The sequence below is a fragment of the Malus sylvestris genome, chromosome 3, assembly GCF_916048215.2.
Source record: "Malus sylvestris chromosome 3, drMalSylv7.2, whole genome shotgun sequence".
Lineage (NCBI taxonomy): Eukaryota > Viridiplantae > Streptophyta > Magnoliopsida > Rosales > Rosaceae > Malus > Malus sylvestris.
In genome coordinates this window covers 28,185,375-28,199,436 of record NC_062262.1, presented here as the reverse complement: position 1 = coordinate 28,199,436, position 14,062 = coordinate 28,185,375, and the positions used below count along the sequence as shown (strand labels likewise).

Sequence of the window (14,062 nt, the reverse complement as noted above, 5' to 3'; positions counted from 1 at the left end):
AAATTAATCTACTTAATATTATCCATTCTTAAATAATTACACAAGACGTCACGCCACATATGATCGGCCTCTGTCACTGTCACGTAGATAAACAAATCAACATTTGATATGTGTAACTTTAGTGTTTGGTGTTTAGAGCGTACAGAAAAATTAGTTTTGGTGACGCTTATGTAAGTGCTGACGCATCATCCCTTTGAAAAATCCAACGATTTGCATACCAAATAATAATATATTATCTCCATAATCACCATCCCAGATCCATAAGTCATGGCTGAACACTGCTCTTCCTCTTCCCTTTCCCCTTCCCTGCCCCTCAACGGCCGCGTAGCCATCGTAACCGGCGGTTCGCGCGGCATCGGCCGTGCCATTGCAGCTCACCTCCACTCCCTCGGCGCAAAGGTCGTTGTCAATTACGCTTCATCAAACTCAGCGCAAGCAGATCAATTAGTCTCAGAGCTCAACCAGACAACCCCAAAATCGCAAGTGATTGCGGTCCGAGCAGACGTCTCGGACCCGGATCAGGTGAAGCAGCTCTTCGACAAAGCCGAGCAAGAATTCGGGACCCAACTCGACATCGTCGTGAACAGCGCGGGGGTTTTGGATCCCAAATATCCCAGCGTGGCCAATACGGCGGTGGAGGACTGGGACAACACATTCAATGTCAACACCAAAGGGGCGTTTTTGGTTTCTAGGGAAGCAGCGAAGAGAGTCAAGCGCGGCGGCGGCGGGAGAATTATTATGATAACGTCGTCGGTCGTCGGGGGGCTTATGCCTGGGTACGCAGCCTACGCGGCCTCCAAGGCGGCGGTGGAGACGATGGTAAAGATTTTGGCCAAGGAGCTCAAGGGCACTGGAATAACTGCGAATTGCGTTGCGCCGGGGCCGGTGGCGACGGAGTTGTTCTTTGCCGGGAAGAGTGAGGAGATGGTTAAGAGGCTTGAGGATGCTTGCCCTCTGGGTCGATTGGGCGAGCCCAAGGATGTGTCTGGGATTGTGGGCTTTTTAGCGGCGGATGCAGGCGAGTGGGTCAATGGTCAGGTCATTCGGATCAACGGTGGATTTTTCATTTGATCAACTCTAGCATTTTGTGTTTATTTGCTGTCTAGATAAGAAATAGAAAAATTGTCCGCGCACTGCTGCCGGTTTTGGTAACAAAAAAGATGGCAAGAAACTCAACGAAATATTTTTAGCACCATATTAAATTTGTAGAACTGGATTCAGCTTGAACACATAAATTGATTCAGCTTGGGATTTCGAATCACCTAAAAAAACAAAAAATGAGAAAGTTATGAAAAATGTGATCGTCTCAAAGTACTATATATGTGTGAAATTGTGTTATATATTTATCATTAAAATATGCCACCAATTAACTTGTGATTTTTTGTTGTAAGGTCAGACCAACTTATTATACTAAACTCAAAACAGACTGAATCTGGCATCGAGTTTGAATTTCAAACCTCGCTTGAACTTGGCTTGTAGAATAAGCAAGTCAAACGTAGCTCAAGTTTGAGAAATATTAAAACAAGCTAAATTGACGACAGTGATACTCGGTTTGCCTCCACTCGTTTACAACTCTAGTCATTTTTTAGTAAGCCAAGTGGTGTAGTTTCCACAAGAATATACTTTCTTCAAACTTTTTTTTCCCTTAATATATGCATTATTATTACAGATTTATTTATCTAGTTCTTAATTTAGTGATATGTCAAGTCTCAAGTTCGAATACTGCAAATCAAACACTTCTACGTCATACATGATGGATAAATTAATATGGAAATAGAAATGCTAATAAGACTTTCTCAAAAGTGAAACTCTTTATAAACTTTATGTCACTTCACAGTTTAATATCAATTCTCATGTTAACACTACAGAACATTGTGTAGAAAGCATAAGATAGCATAGAGTCTATTTAAAGAGTCTCACTTAAAAAAAAAAAAAAAAAAAAAAAGTCCTCTTAATAATAGTAAATACTTTTCTTTTCTTTTTTTGGCCTTTTTGGGTAAATATGTTAACCCAATTGTATGAATGTGGAGAGCGTGTACAACTCAAATCACGTGGATGATTTAACATTTGGCAACCATGCATGCATTGACAACACACACTCTCATCTCAAAAATGGGCAAGGATTGTCTGCCCTTTTTGTTCCCGTACCCTTCCGTGTTCTCTTGTTTTGTGTGGTTACGGTTAATTCACGTCAACATTTTATATTATTTTTTTATAAAGATAATAAGACAAAAATAAATAGTAACATAAAATGTTGACGTGATTTAACCGTGACCATACAAACAAAAAGACATGAAAGAGCACGAGATCGGGCAGACAATCATTGTCCCTCAAAAATAGTACATTTGTAATTGATGTGACTTCCATACATGGTAGACCAGAAATGGAAATATTTGCTTTCCAAAATTTAAAAAAAAAAACGATTTATTACTATCGCCTCACATGCTTTGTCGGTCGCCTATTGGTTTCTTATTATACTATTTTTCGGATATGAATATTATATATGCTACATGATTACAACAGCCAACACTATTGATTATATATGCATATCTCTCTGTGTGTTTATATATATTTCTGTGTGTGTGTGTCAGCGTGCGGGCAAAAGAAAGGGAGAGCTATGGCAACTTACTGTGTTACCGGAGCCACTGGTTTTATAGGGTCTTGGTTGGTGAAGAGCCTCCTGGAGAAAGGCCACATGGTTCATGCCACAGTCCGTGATCCTGGTCTGTTCATCTCTTTAACCAAGCTCTTAATGTTTTCTGGTTTTATTTTTCAAGTTTTTATTTTCATCCAAGCAGAACAACATAACTTTCTTTGTTTAGATTTTTGCTTGTGTGACTTTTTTGTGGTTGATCTTTGAACTAGAAAGGGAGAAAGAGAGATGGCAGAAGAACCCTGAGTAAGGAGAGAGAATTTCTGGTTTCACCACCACCAGAAAGCTTCGTCAACTAATATAAGATCATGTTGAGAGAGTCTTACACATAAATCTTACATTAATGGTCACCTCATGGTGACAATTAACCTGTTGGATTCAAGTCCTTCACATGAGTAACATTAACTTTCTAAAATGTGCGTAATTTTTAAGTCAAAGCATCGATACTTGCATAGTAGCTGAAAGAAGGATCATATTTGAGTTGACATCAGCTTATGGGATAAGTCTTCAATAGTCCGGATTACTTAATATTTGGGGTTTTATATTTATTAAATTGATAAGTATGCAAAAATAGTATTTTTCTAATTTGATCATGACTATTCATTTTCCATACTGTTGAGTAATTTGAGCTATTGAAAAAAAAAATTGGGATTCTGATGTTGGTAAAGTTTTTTTTAGTCAAAGTTTGTTTTAGCTAGAAAAATCACCAATAGGCCTGCCTTAGAGTCATGTGACTACCAAGGTTAAGTAATAATTACATGCATTTTAAATTCGATCCCAATGTCAATATATATAAATATACATATGCGTGTATGAATGGAATTTCTGCACCATACTATAACTATAATTAACCCTTCTAAATATGAGTCTGAGAATAAACCAAGTATGGCATTTGATTGATAGACTAGGAATGTAAGTTTCTGCTGGCCCGGCCCAATTAATAGGTCTAGTTTCTAGTTGAGATGTCGTTGGGAGTATGAACCCCACAACTGGGATAGAAAATACCTTGTATGTGCTTATAAGTATTTGAGTTATTCCTTATATAGTCAATTAGTTTTATTTGGAAAACCTCAACTTCTTCTTGGTGTCAGAGAGGTTGTCTCATGTGTGAAGTCCAAGGTCCACATGTACTTCACGTCACCTCGTTTGTGTTGTCCATGTGTTAGGCTTTAAAATTCTCCACACATGAGAGGGGGTGTTGAGAAAGAATCTCACATTGATAGGAGGAGGGACCTTACATGTGCTTATAAGTATTGGAATACTCCTCATATTACATGTGCTCCATGGAACCTTATATCACATATGCTTATAAGTAACTGGTGTTCGAGCTAGAATGTCCCTCACATAACTCCCCTTGTCTTGCCAGTCGGGCAAGGTTCACTGCCTGATTTTATGCATTATGATTTTAGAGTTAGTTTGAAAGGTGCCTTTGCAGGACCTTTGTGTGCCCTTAGGCTTTCAAGTAAAGCTAAAAGAAATCTGGTCGTGCCATCGATATCTTTATTGAACAGATTGAGTTTTTAGTCTTCAAATAAGTCGATTACTTGCGCCGCAAGTTACTTAGACTCCTTAGTTAAAAAATGATTGTTTACAAATGGGTTAAGTCCGTAAAAAGTTCTTTTCTCTACCTTGTAAACAAGGACTTTTGATTGTACATCATATGTCAAGTTATAGGAAGGTTTATTTTCATTCAGGTTGCTAACTTTCTTGAGATCCAACTTTGATTAGCAACAAGGTAAGTAAAAACATTTGGTTCAACATGATTAAGCATGTAAAAACTTTGAAATAAGCATTGGAGATCAACATAAAGATTAAGGAAAATACATAAAAGCCAGATCTACTTCACAGAAATGTAAATAAAGGAGGTTTGGGCCAGGTTTCAACCTTGGCAGACAAGGTTTGTCTCCTCGCTGAGCATTTCTTCTTGTGTTTTACAAAACAAGCAATTTCTCTAATGGAATAGCACTAAAAGTTTCACAAAAGGGAATATATACTACATGAGTACATGCAGCAGAGCTTCTAAAAAGTGACAAAGGAAATGATAGAAAATAACAAGGTTGTCTAGGGTTCTTGCTGTTGAGTTCAGAGTGTTGAGAGTCCTTTTTGCTTGCCTTTCTTGTTGCTTTTATAGACTTTTGGCCCGAGTGTCCAAGCTTTCTCTTTCTAGTGCACTTCTCTCCAAACGATTGCCTTTGGTAAAGAGTGAGTCACCTCTTTCCTTTTCGTTATCTACCCATTTCTGGCTATCATATGCTCCTTGTCACTTCCAATTGTAAAGCTGCTGCCTATTAGCTGCCGGATAATAATAATTAAATAATCCATAGGCTACCGCCTTTACCAAAGCCACCACTAGCCCAAGTTGAAAATTGCTTTGCACATCTGGGCTTTCTTTGAATCAAGACCAATCTAATTATCAGCCGAAACAACCGGACTACTCATATTGTTTCAATAAGGGTGATGAGTTTCCACTTAAAATTGCACAGCCAAGTGTTTGCACCTATTATCATTGTGGACAAGCATTGACCGGTTGAGATTGCTCCGAGCGGATTTGGGAGAAGAAGGAAGCTTCGACGAGGCTGTGAAGGGCTGTGACGGTGTATTTCACGTTGCAGCATCCATGGAATTCAGTGTTACTGTCAAAGAAAACATTGGTAATGCATCATGTTACATTTTCACTGGACAAAAATTGCACATATGCACTCTTAGTACATAAAACCCTTACGAGTTCCTATCTGAAATTTTGATCTCTAGAGAGTTATGTTCGATCAAATATCATTGAGCCTGCGATCAAAGGAACCTTAGACCTCCTCAAATCCTGTGTGAATTCCGGAACGGTGAAAAGGGTTGTACTCACCTCTTCCATTAGTACTATCACCGCCAAAGACGGAAACGGAAATGCAAGAGTTGTTGTTGATGAGTCTTGCCAAACTCCAGTTGATCAAGTTCTAACTGCAAAAGCAAATGGATGGGTAAATGTTTCCTCTTCTCTCTATCATGCTTTATTCTTACTATTAGAAAATAGTTAGTAGTCTGAGTCTATCCAGATGAAATAGTCAGTATGGTTTGACGTAACAAACGAGGCTTCATTGTGCATGAAAAACGTTCTTTCTTTAATTGACAGGTTTATGTACTTTTGAAGATTCTCACGGAGGAAGCAGCATTCAAATTTGCAAGTGAGAAAGGGATTAATCTTGTATCAGTCATAACAAGTACTGTTGGGGGGCCTTTTCTCACTTCCAAAGTTCCATCAAGCATTCAAGTTCTTCTTTCTCCAGTAACAGGTGGTTCTGCTGTATCTATCTTCTTCTTCCCTTCTTAAAATGCCCATGGTACGAGAAAAATTTATCATTGATATATACAAATAAACTATGCAGCCTTTCCAATATAATATAGTTTAAATTTATTTTTATACGTAAATAAAATAAGGGGTGTGATTACAATACCATATGGCCTTAAGTGTACCGGGTTTTTTAATGGGGTAAATGAAAGTACAAAATCCATTTCTTTAAATCTTACGCGTTCATTTTATGTTGCATTGAATGCAACGTGCTATTATAGAATTTCCACAGATAAAAGGTGTGGATATCGTAAAGACAATTGAAGCTATGAATATGATCTTCTATGCAGGTGACTCTGAACTCTATGGCATATTATCTGCTGTAAATGCAAGGATGGGATCAATTGCGTTAGTTCACATTGAAGATACATGCAATGCGCACATGTTTTTAATGGAGCATGCCAAAGCTGAAGGTCGTTACGTATGCGTTGCCCAAAGTTGTCCAATATCCAAGTTGCTTAACTATCTAGCTCAGGCATATCCTTGCTCAAATTCAAACAGGTATACTTTTTCTGTTATAAACGTTTCAAGTCACATATATGTTCGGAGGTACTTCTCTTCTTAATGTTGGATGAAATCCTGAATTCAACTTCCGCCACCCAAATTAATTGAAAAACTAAGTGGTTTATCATATTAGACGATGGGTGGGCTTCAAGTTGAAGTATTTAGACAAACAATATGTTCCTCAAGTTAAGTTCTCAACTTAGATCCTCATCACATCGTTGTATATACATTGTGAGGTTAAGCCCACTCTCTTCCCCTTATTATAGATAATATTGTTTGTTAAAAAAAAAAAAATATATATATATATATATCTTCAATAACCATTTTCTCAAAAGACCAAATGAATGACTAATAGCATGAAAGTGAAGTTAATTAGACCAATTCCAACTCTGGTCCAAGGCCTATAATTTTAGGCCTTTGCCTTTTGATTGGGCTTCCAGTGGTGGCCGAAAGAGTGGCCAGACCAAAACGAGTGGGACTCACCTCTACGCGTGGGATTTCGCAACGAATACCAAACGTCGGCATAACGATGTGCGGGACATGTGATGCACCTAATTCTGAAGATAGGAGAAAAATTATCTCCGCTCTTAATCTCTGTCTTCTTCACTCCCCTCCTATTTGAATGATTATGAGTTGGCCACCACTAACAGCTTTGCAGATCAAATCAAATAATCGTTGATTGATCCAATGATCACATTTCAAACATTTATATTTATATTATTTACTTTTACTTATAATTCAATGGCAAAGATAAAATGAGACCAAATCTAATGGTCAAAAAAATATCCAACGGTTTAAATAATTTGAGAAAAAAATTTGACTTAAATATCACCCTAAAACTATATATAGTCATCCATTTGTTCATGCATTCACACAATCAATGTGGAACTCTGGTTTCAATGTGTCTATTGTGTGATTTTTCATATTTTCTTGAAATTTATATAGTTTTACTTTTAAATGTTCACAAAATTAATCTAAACAAATATCTTTTTTTTTTAAGTTAACGGAAACAAAAATAGTAGGCTAAAATGATATTTAACAACTTTTTAGCCCAAAATGTAGACATTACCATTGGAGCAATAACATAGTTTCTGGCCAAATAACTGAAGCCAAAAGTCTAAATTTGTTTTGGGAGCTGGTCTCAGTGGATTTAGCACCTTATTTCTACTCAATATATATTTTCAAGGTTCGAGGTTGTAACTCAAATGATTTACTACTAATTACATGCGTCTCCTAAATTTATCAATATTTAACCTTACTATTATGCACATATTTTGCAGGTACAGAGTTATTGCGGAAGAAAATGATGTAGTACCTTCCGAGATCTCTTCAAAGAAGCTAACTGATTTGGGATTCACTTACAAGCATGGCATTGAAGATATCGTTCACCAGACAGTTTCTTGTTGTTTAGGTTATGGCTTTCTACCTCCCATTTAGAGTCTAGAGTTTTTCTACGTTGTGGTTAACAACATTTTTTCTTAAATGAGGACATGTTGTCGATGTTGTTCATATCGTTGATACGATGAACTTACAGTTGTCAATGTATGGTCATGTCATGATTATTGGTACATCGTGATATTTTTATCTTCAAATGCACTTACTTGTTTGAAGTTTAATTAAACTAAATCCTGTATCATCGATCAAAGATGTGGGCCTGTTGGAAAACAGACATTTTCATTCCTCTGTATTTTCATGCCACTCCAATGGGGCAAATAAGGTGGTCATTGTACAACCACAACAATATATAGAAAAAAATAACCTACCGTATGATCCGGCACGAACTATGGATCGATAAGTCAGAAAGGACCGTTTAGTGCTCCACAAGCTTGGAAATTTTACTGCATCTGAGTTGTTGTAGGTAACTAGGTATCAAAATGCATCCACAAAGTCGTTTCCTCCCAAGTACTTTTGCTAGTAGTGTTTCCATGAAGCATTTTTAAAGTTAGTTTCAAGAATTGGTGAAACGTTAACGGTCTATTTGATATGCAATTTGAATCTAATTTTTTTTAACTCAAAAACAATTTTTGAGTCTTAGGTCAATAATTCTTGTTTAGTAAGACTATTTTTAAAAAATCAACTCAAAACCAACTTGAAATATTAGCTTAAGTCGGTTTTTAAACCTATTTCTCTCTCCTCTTCTCTACCATCTCACTTCCCTTGTGTTATATGTCATGATCTTTCTCGCTACTCTCCTCTTTTTATCTCTCATTTCTCTTCCAATATATTATAATTTTTCTCTCATCTTCCTTTCTCTTCTCTCTTTCTTCCGATCTTGTCCCTCAACTTTCTTTGGATTCTCTCTCCATTCTCTCTCCCTTTCTTATTTCTTCAATCGTTAAGATTTAAAAGTAATTTTGAATTTCATATTAAACAAGTTTTTGAGTCATTAAAATTATTCTGAAGAAATAATTTTTAAAATGCTTCATTTTTTTTTTCTATAATACCAAACGTGTCCTAAATTCGAAAAGCAATTATCTATCTGTCAAATTGAAGTTAAAAGAACAGCCAGCTTTTTGGGCGTCCTTTAGTCCGCATCACTATTAAATGCAACATCCAAGTCAAATGTTTTGGCCAAAGAGCCCAAGTGAGAAGACAAGTTGGTTGCCACCTGCATAAAGTGGAGATTCATCTGCGAAACAAATATGTATTCAAATAAGTATTCATTCGCTAATTGGAGGAAAATGACAGAGAGAAAGAATCTTTAATGAAACAGGCAAAAAATTGACCTTTATTTGCCTTTGTTTAAGTTTTAACTAAAGGCTTGGAAAAGTACTCGAGGGTTAGAGTCCAGATGCTATGGAGACAGGTTAGTAGTTCACAATTAATCACATTGATATGGTTCATTTATTTGCATCTTATTACTTGCAAAACATAACAGGCGTAGAAGTCTTTATCACAAAATATCGTACTGTAATTAAGAGTGGAACCGCCCAATATAAGTGACATATATTTTTTCATAATTTTGATGCGCAATTCTTGTAATTTTCAACACGTTCTCCACAAATCATTCCTCTAACTCCATTTTGAAGAGAAGAAATTTTTGGACTTTTTAAAAGAGAAATGTGTTCGGAAGTCTGGTCCATATCTTGTCCATTGATGGCCTTCCTTGCCCCCATTAACGCTCTCTTTGGTTTCTAGCCTTCGAGTGGTGACCTGAGTTGCGCTCTTGGTCCTCTTTATCTACCTTTAGGTCCACTGTCTCCTTGGGGGTCTTTACTTGCTGCTAGGTTCCCCAATTTTATTTGGTCCCTTAGGCCATCTCCAACCAAAGGGTCCAGAGGGCTAGAGGGCCGAAAATAGCTCGAAAATCGTCTCCAACTGAGAGCTAGGACAGAGGGCTGTGGAATCTAAGAGGGCCCCACGGAATCGGAGAGGCTGGAGGGTTGGCTGCATGCAGCTAGCCAGCTCGGGGCTGGTTTAGAAAATCATCTATCATGTCGGTTATAACAGACAAGAATTCTTAAAAAGAAATTTGAATCCAACGGCTAGCTGGCACCAGTTACCATTGGATTCTTTTTTATTTTTTAGGTTTTTTGGGCCTTTTTTTTTTTAAAAAAAATTCTATTTTTTTCCTATAAATACCTAAACCATTCATTCACCATTCCTACACCATTTCAATTCTCATATTTTATTTCCTCTTTCAAAAATCTATCCTTCATTTTTTTCAATAATTTTCAAATGGCCTCGTCTGCAATGAAAGGCAGGGCTTGGACCCGAAAAGAAGATGAAGCTCTTTGCAAGGCTTATAGATGGGTGTCAGAAGATAGTGTGAGGGGGAATTGTCAAAAAAATGACGGTGTTTGGACTCGTGTGTCCAAAAAATATTTAGAGTTCTATGAATGCACCGCTCCAGTGAATATTCGAAACTAAGAGAGTTGTTCTTCAAGATGGAAGAAACATCTTCAGCCAAGTTTGAACAAATGGCATCAAGCATTATTAGCAATCGCAAGTAGATATAAAAACAGCGCTAATTACTACGACAAAGTAAGTGTTTTCACAATTTATTTTAAATATTTAATTATATTACATTTAATTTCATAAATTAATTTACTTTAATTTTTTTCTAGGTACGCCAAGCGGAGGAATTGTATATGGAGAGCAACTCGAAACCCTTTCAGTTTCACAGTTGTTAGGAAATTTGTAAAGGGTGGGTGTTATTTGAAGATCCACCACAGAGAGCTCATACGCCAGTGTTCGGAACTGCATCCTCAGCTGCAGATATGGATGAAGATGGATCTCCAACCATTCAACAAACAAGGGTAGAAAATCCGTCTTTGGGTGAAGGTTCCATACCTAGGGCTATGGGACGAAACAAGGCTCGAAGGTTGAAGGAAAAAGGCAAGGCAAATGATGATTACGCCGCTCAACATGAAGTGGCGGCCTCATTGCGATTATTGGCGGAGCAAAATGCCCTTGAGGTGGAAGAAAGGAAGTGTAGGCATGAAGAACAGGCCAAACAAATACAAGAAGAGATGGATGATAAGAATATGGAAAGGAACACTTCGAATTACACTCCAATGAGTAAGGCCTATTTTGATAGGAAAAAAAAAAGAAATTATGAGTCGACGACAGTTGTTTACCTCTAACTATACTCCTACGATGGCGGATGATGAAGATGATGTTGATTATGGATATTAAATCTAAGTTATTGTAGTTTTTAAATTTAATTTGTCGTTTTTAAATTTTAGTTGTAGTTTTTAAATATAAATTGTAGTTTTTAAATTTAAATAATAAATTATGTTTAGCCCTATGACCCTCGGTTGGAGACGGAGACAAATATAACCCTGTACTGTTCATTAAAATATTAATATCTTGGAGGATCTTAGAGGGCCAGAGAGGTAAAATGAGCCCTATGGCCAGCATGCCATCTCCAACCAAATGGTCCAGAGGGTCGAAAATAGCTCGAAAACTGTCTCCAACAGAGAGCCAGGCTAAAAAGCTCGTGGGCCCCACGGAATCTGAAAGGGCCAAAGGGTTGGCCGCATGCAGCCAGCTAGCCAGTCTAAGGCTGACAAAAAATTCCAGCAATCCTATTTGATATAACCGATATGAATATATTTAAGATAAATTTATTCCTATCGGTTATATCCAACAGGAATGCTTAAACAAAAATTTGAATCCAATGACTAGCTGACGCCAGTTACCGTTGGGTTCAATTTTATTTTTTTTTTGTTTAAAAAAATTCTTAAAAATTCTAATTTTTTTTCCTATAAATACCTAAACCATTCATTCACCATTCCTCACAAAATTTTCACCATTTCAATTCTCATATTTTCTTTCCTCTTTCAAAAATCTATCCTTCAATTTTTTCAATAATTTTTAAATGGCCTTGTCTACAATGAAAGGTAGGCTTGGACCAGAAAATAAGATGAAGCTCTTTGCAAGACTTATAGATGGGTGTCAGAAGATAGTGTGATTGGGAATTGTCAAACAAATGACGGTGTTTGGACTCATGTGTCCAAAAAATATTTAGAGTTCTATGAAGGCACCACTCCACTGAATATCTGGAACCACGAAAGTTGTTCTTCAAGATGGAAGAAACACCTTCAGCCAAGTTTGAACAAATGACATCAAGCATTGTTAGCAGCCACAAGTAGACATGAAAACGGCGCTAATTACTACGATGAAGTAAGTGTTTTCACAATTTATTTTAAATATTTAATTATATTACATTTAATTTCATAAATTAATTTCTTTTAATTTTTGTAATTATATTTTCTAGATATGCCAAGCGGAGGAATTGTATATGGAGAGCAGCTCAAAACCCCTTCAGTTTCATAGTTGTTGGGAAATTTGTAAAGGGTGGGTGTTTTTAAATTTAAGTTGTTGCTTTTAAATTTAAATTGTTGTCGTTTTTAAATTTAAATAATAAATTATATTTGGCCCCTTGACTCTCGGTTAGAGACGGTTTTTTGTGACAGGGCTAAAACGAGCTCTATGATCATTTGGCCCTCGGTTAGAGATGGAGGCAAATATGACCATATACTGTTCATTAAAATATTAATATCTTGGAGGGCCAGAGGGCTAAAACAAGTCATTTGATTAGCCCTCGGTTGAAGATGGTTTTATTTTATGTATCTGTTGCTTTTCATCAATGACATATTTCGTTCAAAAAAGAAAAAAAATAAGAATGTTATTGTACCTAACTATTATTGCCTCGGATATCAACATTTGATAAGTGAGATTTATTTTTCTTACTGCAATAATTCGATTCTTAAATTGTCTCTCGTCAACACTTGTTTACACTAATTAACATCATTTCTTCTGAAAAGAGCTCATAAATTGCCATCTACTCCTACTCCTAGCGGTGCCTGCATATGATACAACATTTCAGAACCGAAACCTCTCTGCCGCTTCCAATTAAATAACATTCAGAAGCTTGACATGATCTCTCTGCATTGCTACAGCCATTGCCATTGGCTGCCCAGCCTGCCCCGATGAAGACTGAACTGAAGAGTTACCGTCAAAGGAGTAATTGTCCTCTGCATGCAGTAAAATATTTCAAGTATTTGAGTTCATATGCAAATGCAACCCCAAAACCAAAAGCTACCTCCTTTCAAAACATTTAATAAGATACTCATTCAATTTCTTCACATCATAATTTCAGACAAGTGTCCTGGAGGGGTAGGAAGGATTCATTTATGAGGTGCATGTGCCACATTGCCTTCAAAAGCTGTACAGATGTTTCAGTAAGGGCATGGTGTTCCCAATAGAAAGGTAGATGCACACTCCAAAAGCTCACAACCAATTACTATTTTTGGGAAGGAGGGAGAGGAGCAAAGTTTTGTATGGCGTAACACCATCGTGATTTTATCAGTTAATTCTAAAGTAAAATGTGTTATAGCATACGTACGTTGTAACTGTGATGGATTCGTAACACTATGCGACTGAATATTGAAGAGGGAGGAGTAAACGTTTATGTGGCCATTAATGCCGGTATTCGGTTTTACCAGTTTCAACCTAAAGCGTAAATGCTTCATTAATAAATGTTGTAATTTTGATAAATTCGTAGCACAAAGCGGCTAAAGTCTAAAGAGGGAGGATTCGACTTTTAGTGTGAATCATGACCATAACAATTTCACGCGGTGACCCTAAAGCATAGACATGTCTAAACACATCGTCAATACTGGATGATAATAATATTAGTACATTGGAATGCTATAATTTCAATGAATTAGCACATGTGTGGCCGTTTACACAGGCAAGCAATTCAACCTAAAGCATAAACACTTCATTAGCACTTGCTGTAAATTATTAACAACAGTGTAGCTGAAGAGAGAGGAGTTAAATTTTGGTGTGAATCATGATCATAAAGTTGCCAAGTGGTGCTACCAGTTCACCTAAAACATGAAAACGTTTGCACGTTAATATTACATGACAGTATTACGGTCACAAACAATAATATGTATGGAGAGGGTGAGAGAGAGAGAGAAACGAGTCCCTGAACTTATCTTGAATGTTAGCTGCTTAATGCACCAAGAGTAAGCACCAACCAAAGAGTGATACGGATAGAAAAGACACAAAACAAATTTGGGCTGGACAGTGAATTTATGTCATGCAATGCAATC

At 36.9% G+C, this 14,062-nt stretch overlaps 2 protein-coding genes and 1 long non-coding RNA gene across 3 annotated transcripts; all 3 read left to right on the top strand.

Annotated features, from left to right (window-relative positions):
- The first annotated feature begins 226 nt into the window (after positions 1–226).
- LOC126615188 (NADPH-dependent aldehyde reductase-like protein, chloroplastic) lies at positions 227–1,243 on the top strand. The gene has a single exon (XM_050282948.1). The coding sequence runs from the start codon at positions 268–270 to the stop codon at positions 1,069–1,071; it is 804 nt and encodes a 267-aa protein (XP_050138905.1). The 5' UTR covers positions 227–267; the 3' UTR covers positions 1,072–1,243.
- A 1,159-nt stretch (positions 1,244–2,402) lies between these two features.
- On the top strand, positions 2,403–8,062 carry LOC126615187 (putative anthocyanidin reductase). The gene is made up of 6 exons (XM_050282947.1): positions 2,403–2,723; positions 5,137–5,304; positions 5,405–5,622; positions 5,775–5,934; positions 6,281–6,491; positions 7,775–8,062. Exons 1-6 carry the CDS (start codon positions 2,543–2,545, stop codon positions 7,929–7,931), a joined length of 1,095 nt encoding a protein of 364 aa, XP_050138904.1. The 5' UTR covers positions 2,403–2,542; the 3' UTR covers positions 7,932–8,062.
- A 3,639-nt stretch (positions 8,063–11,701) lies between these two features.
- Positions 11,702–12,380, top strand: LOC126614520 (uncharacterized). The gene is made up of 2 exons (XR_007620408.1): positions 11,702–12,122; positions 12,217–12,380. It is a non-coding gene; the product is annotated as an uncharacterized LOC126614520 (long non-coding RNA).
- The last annotated feature ends 1,682 nt before the right edge of the window (positions 12,381–14,062 follow it).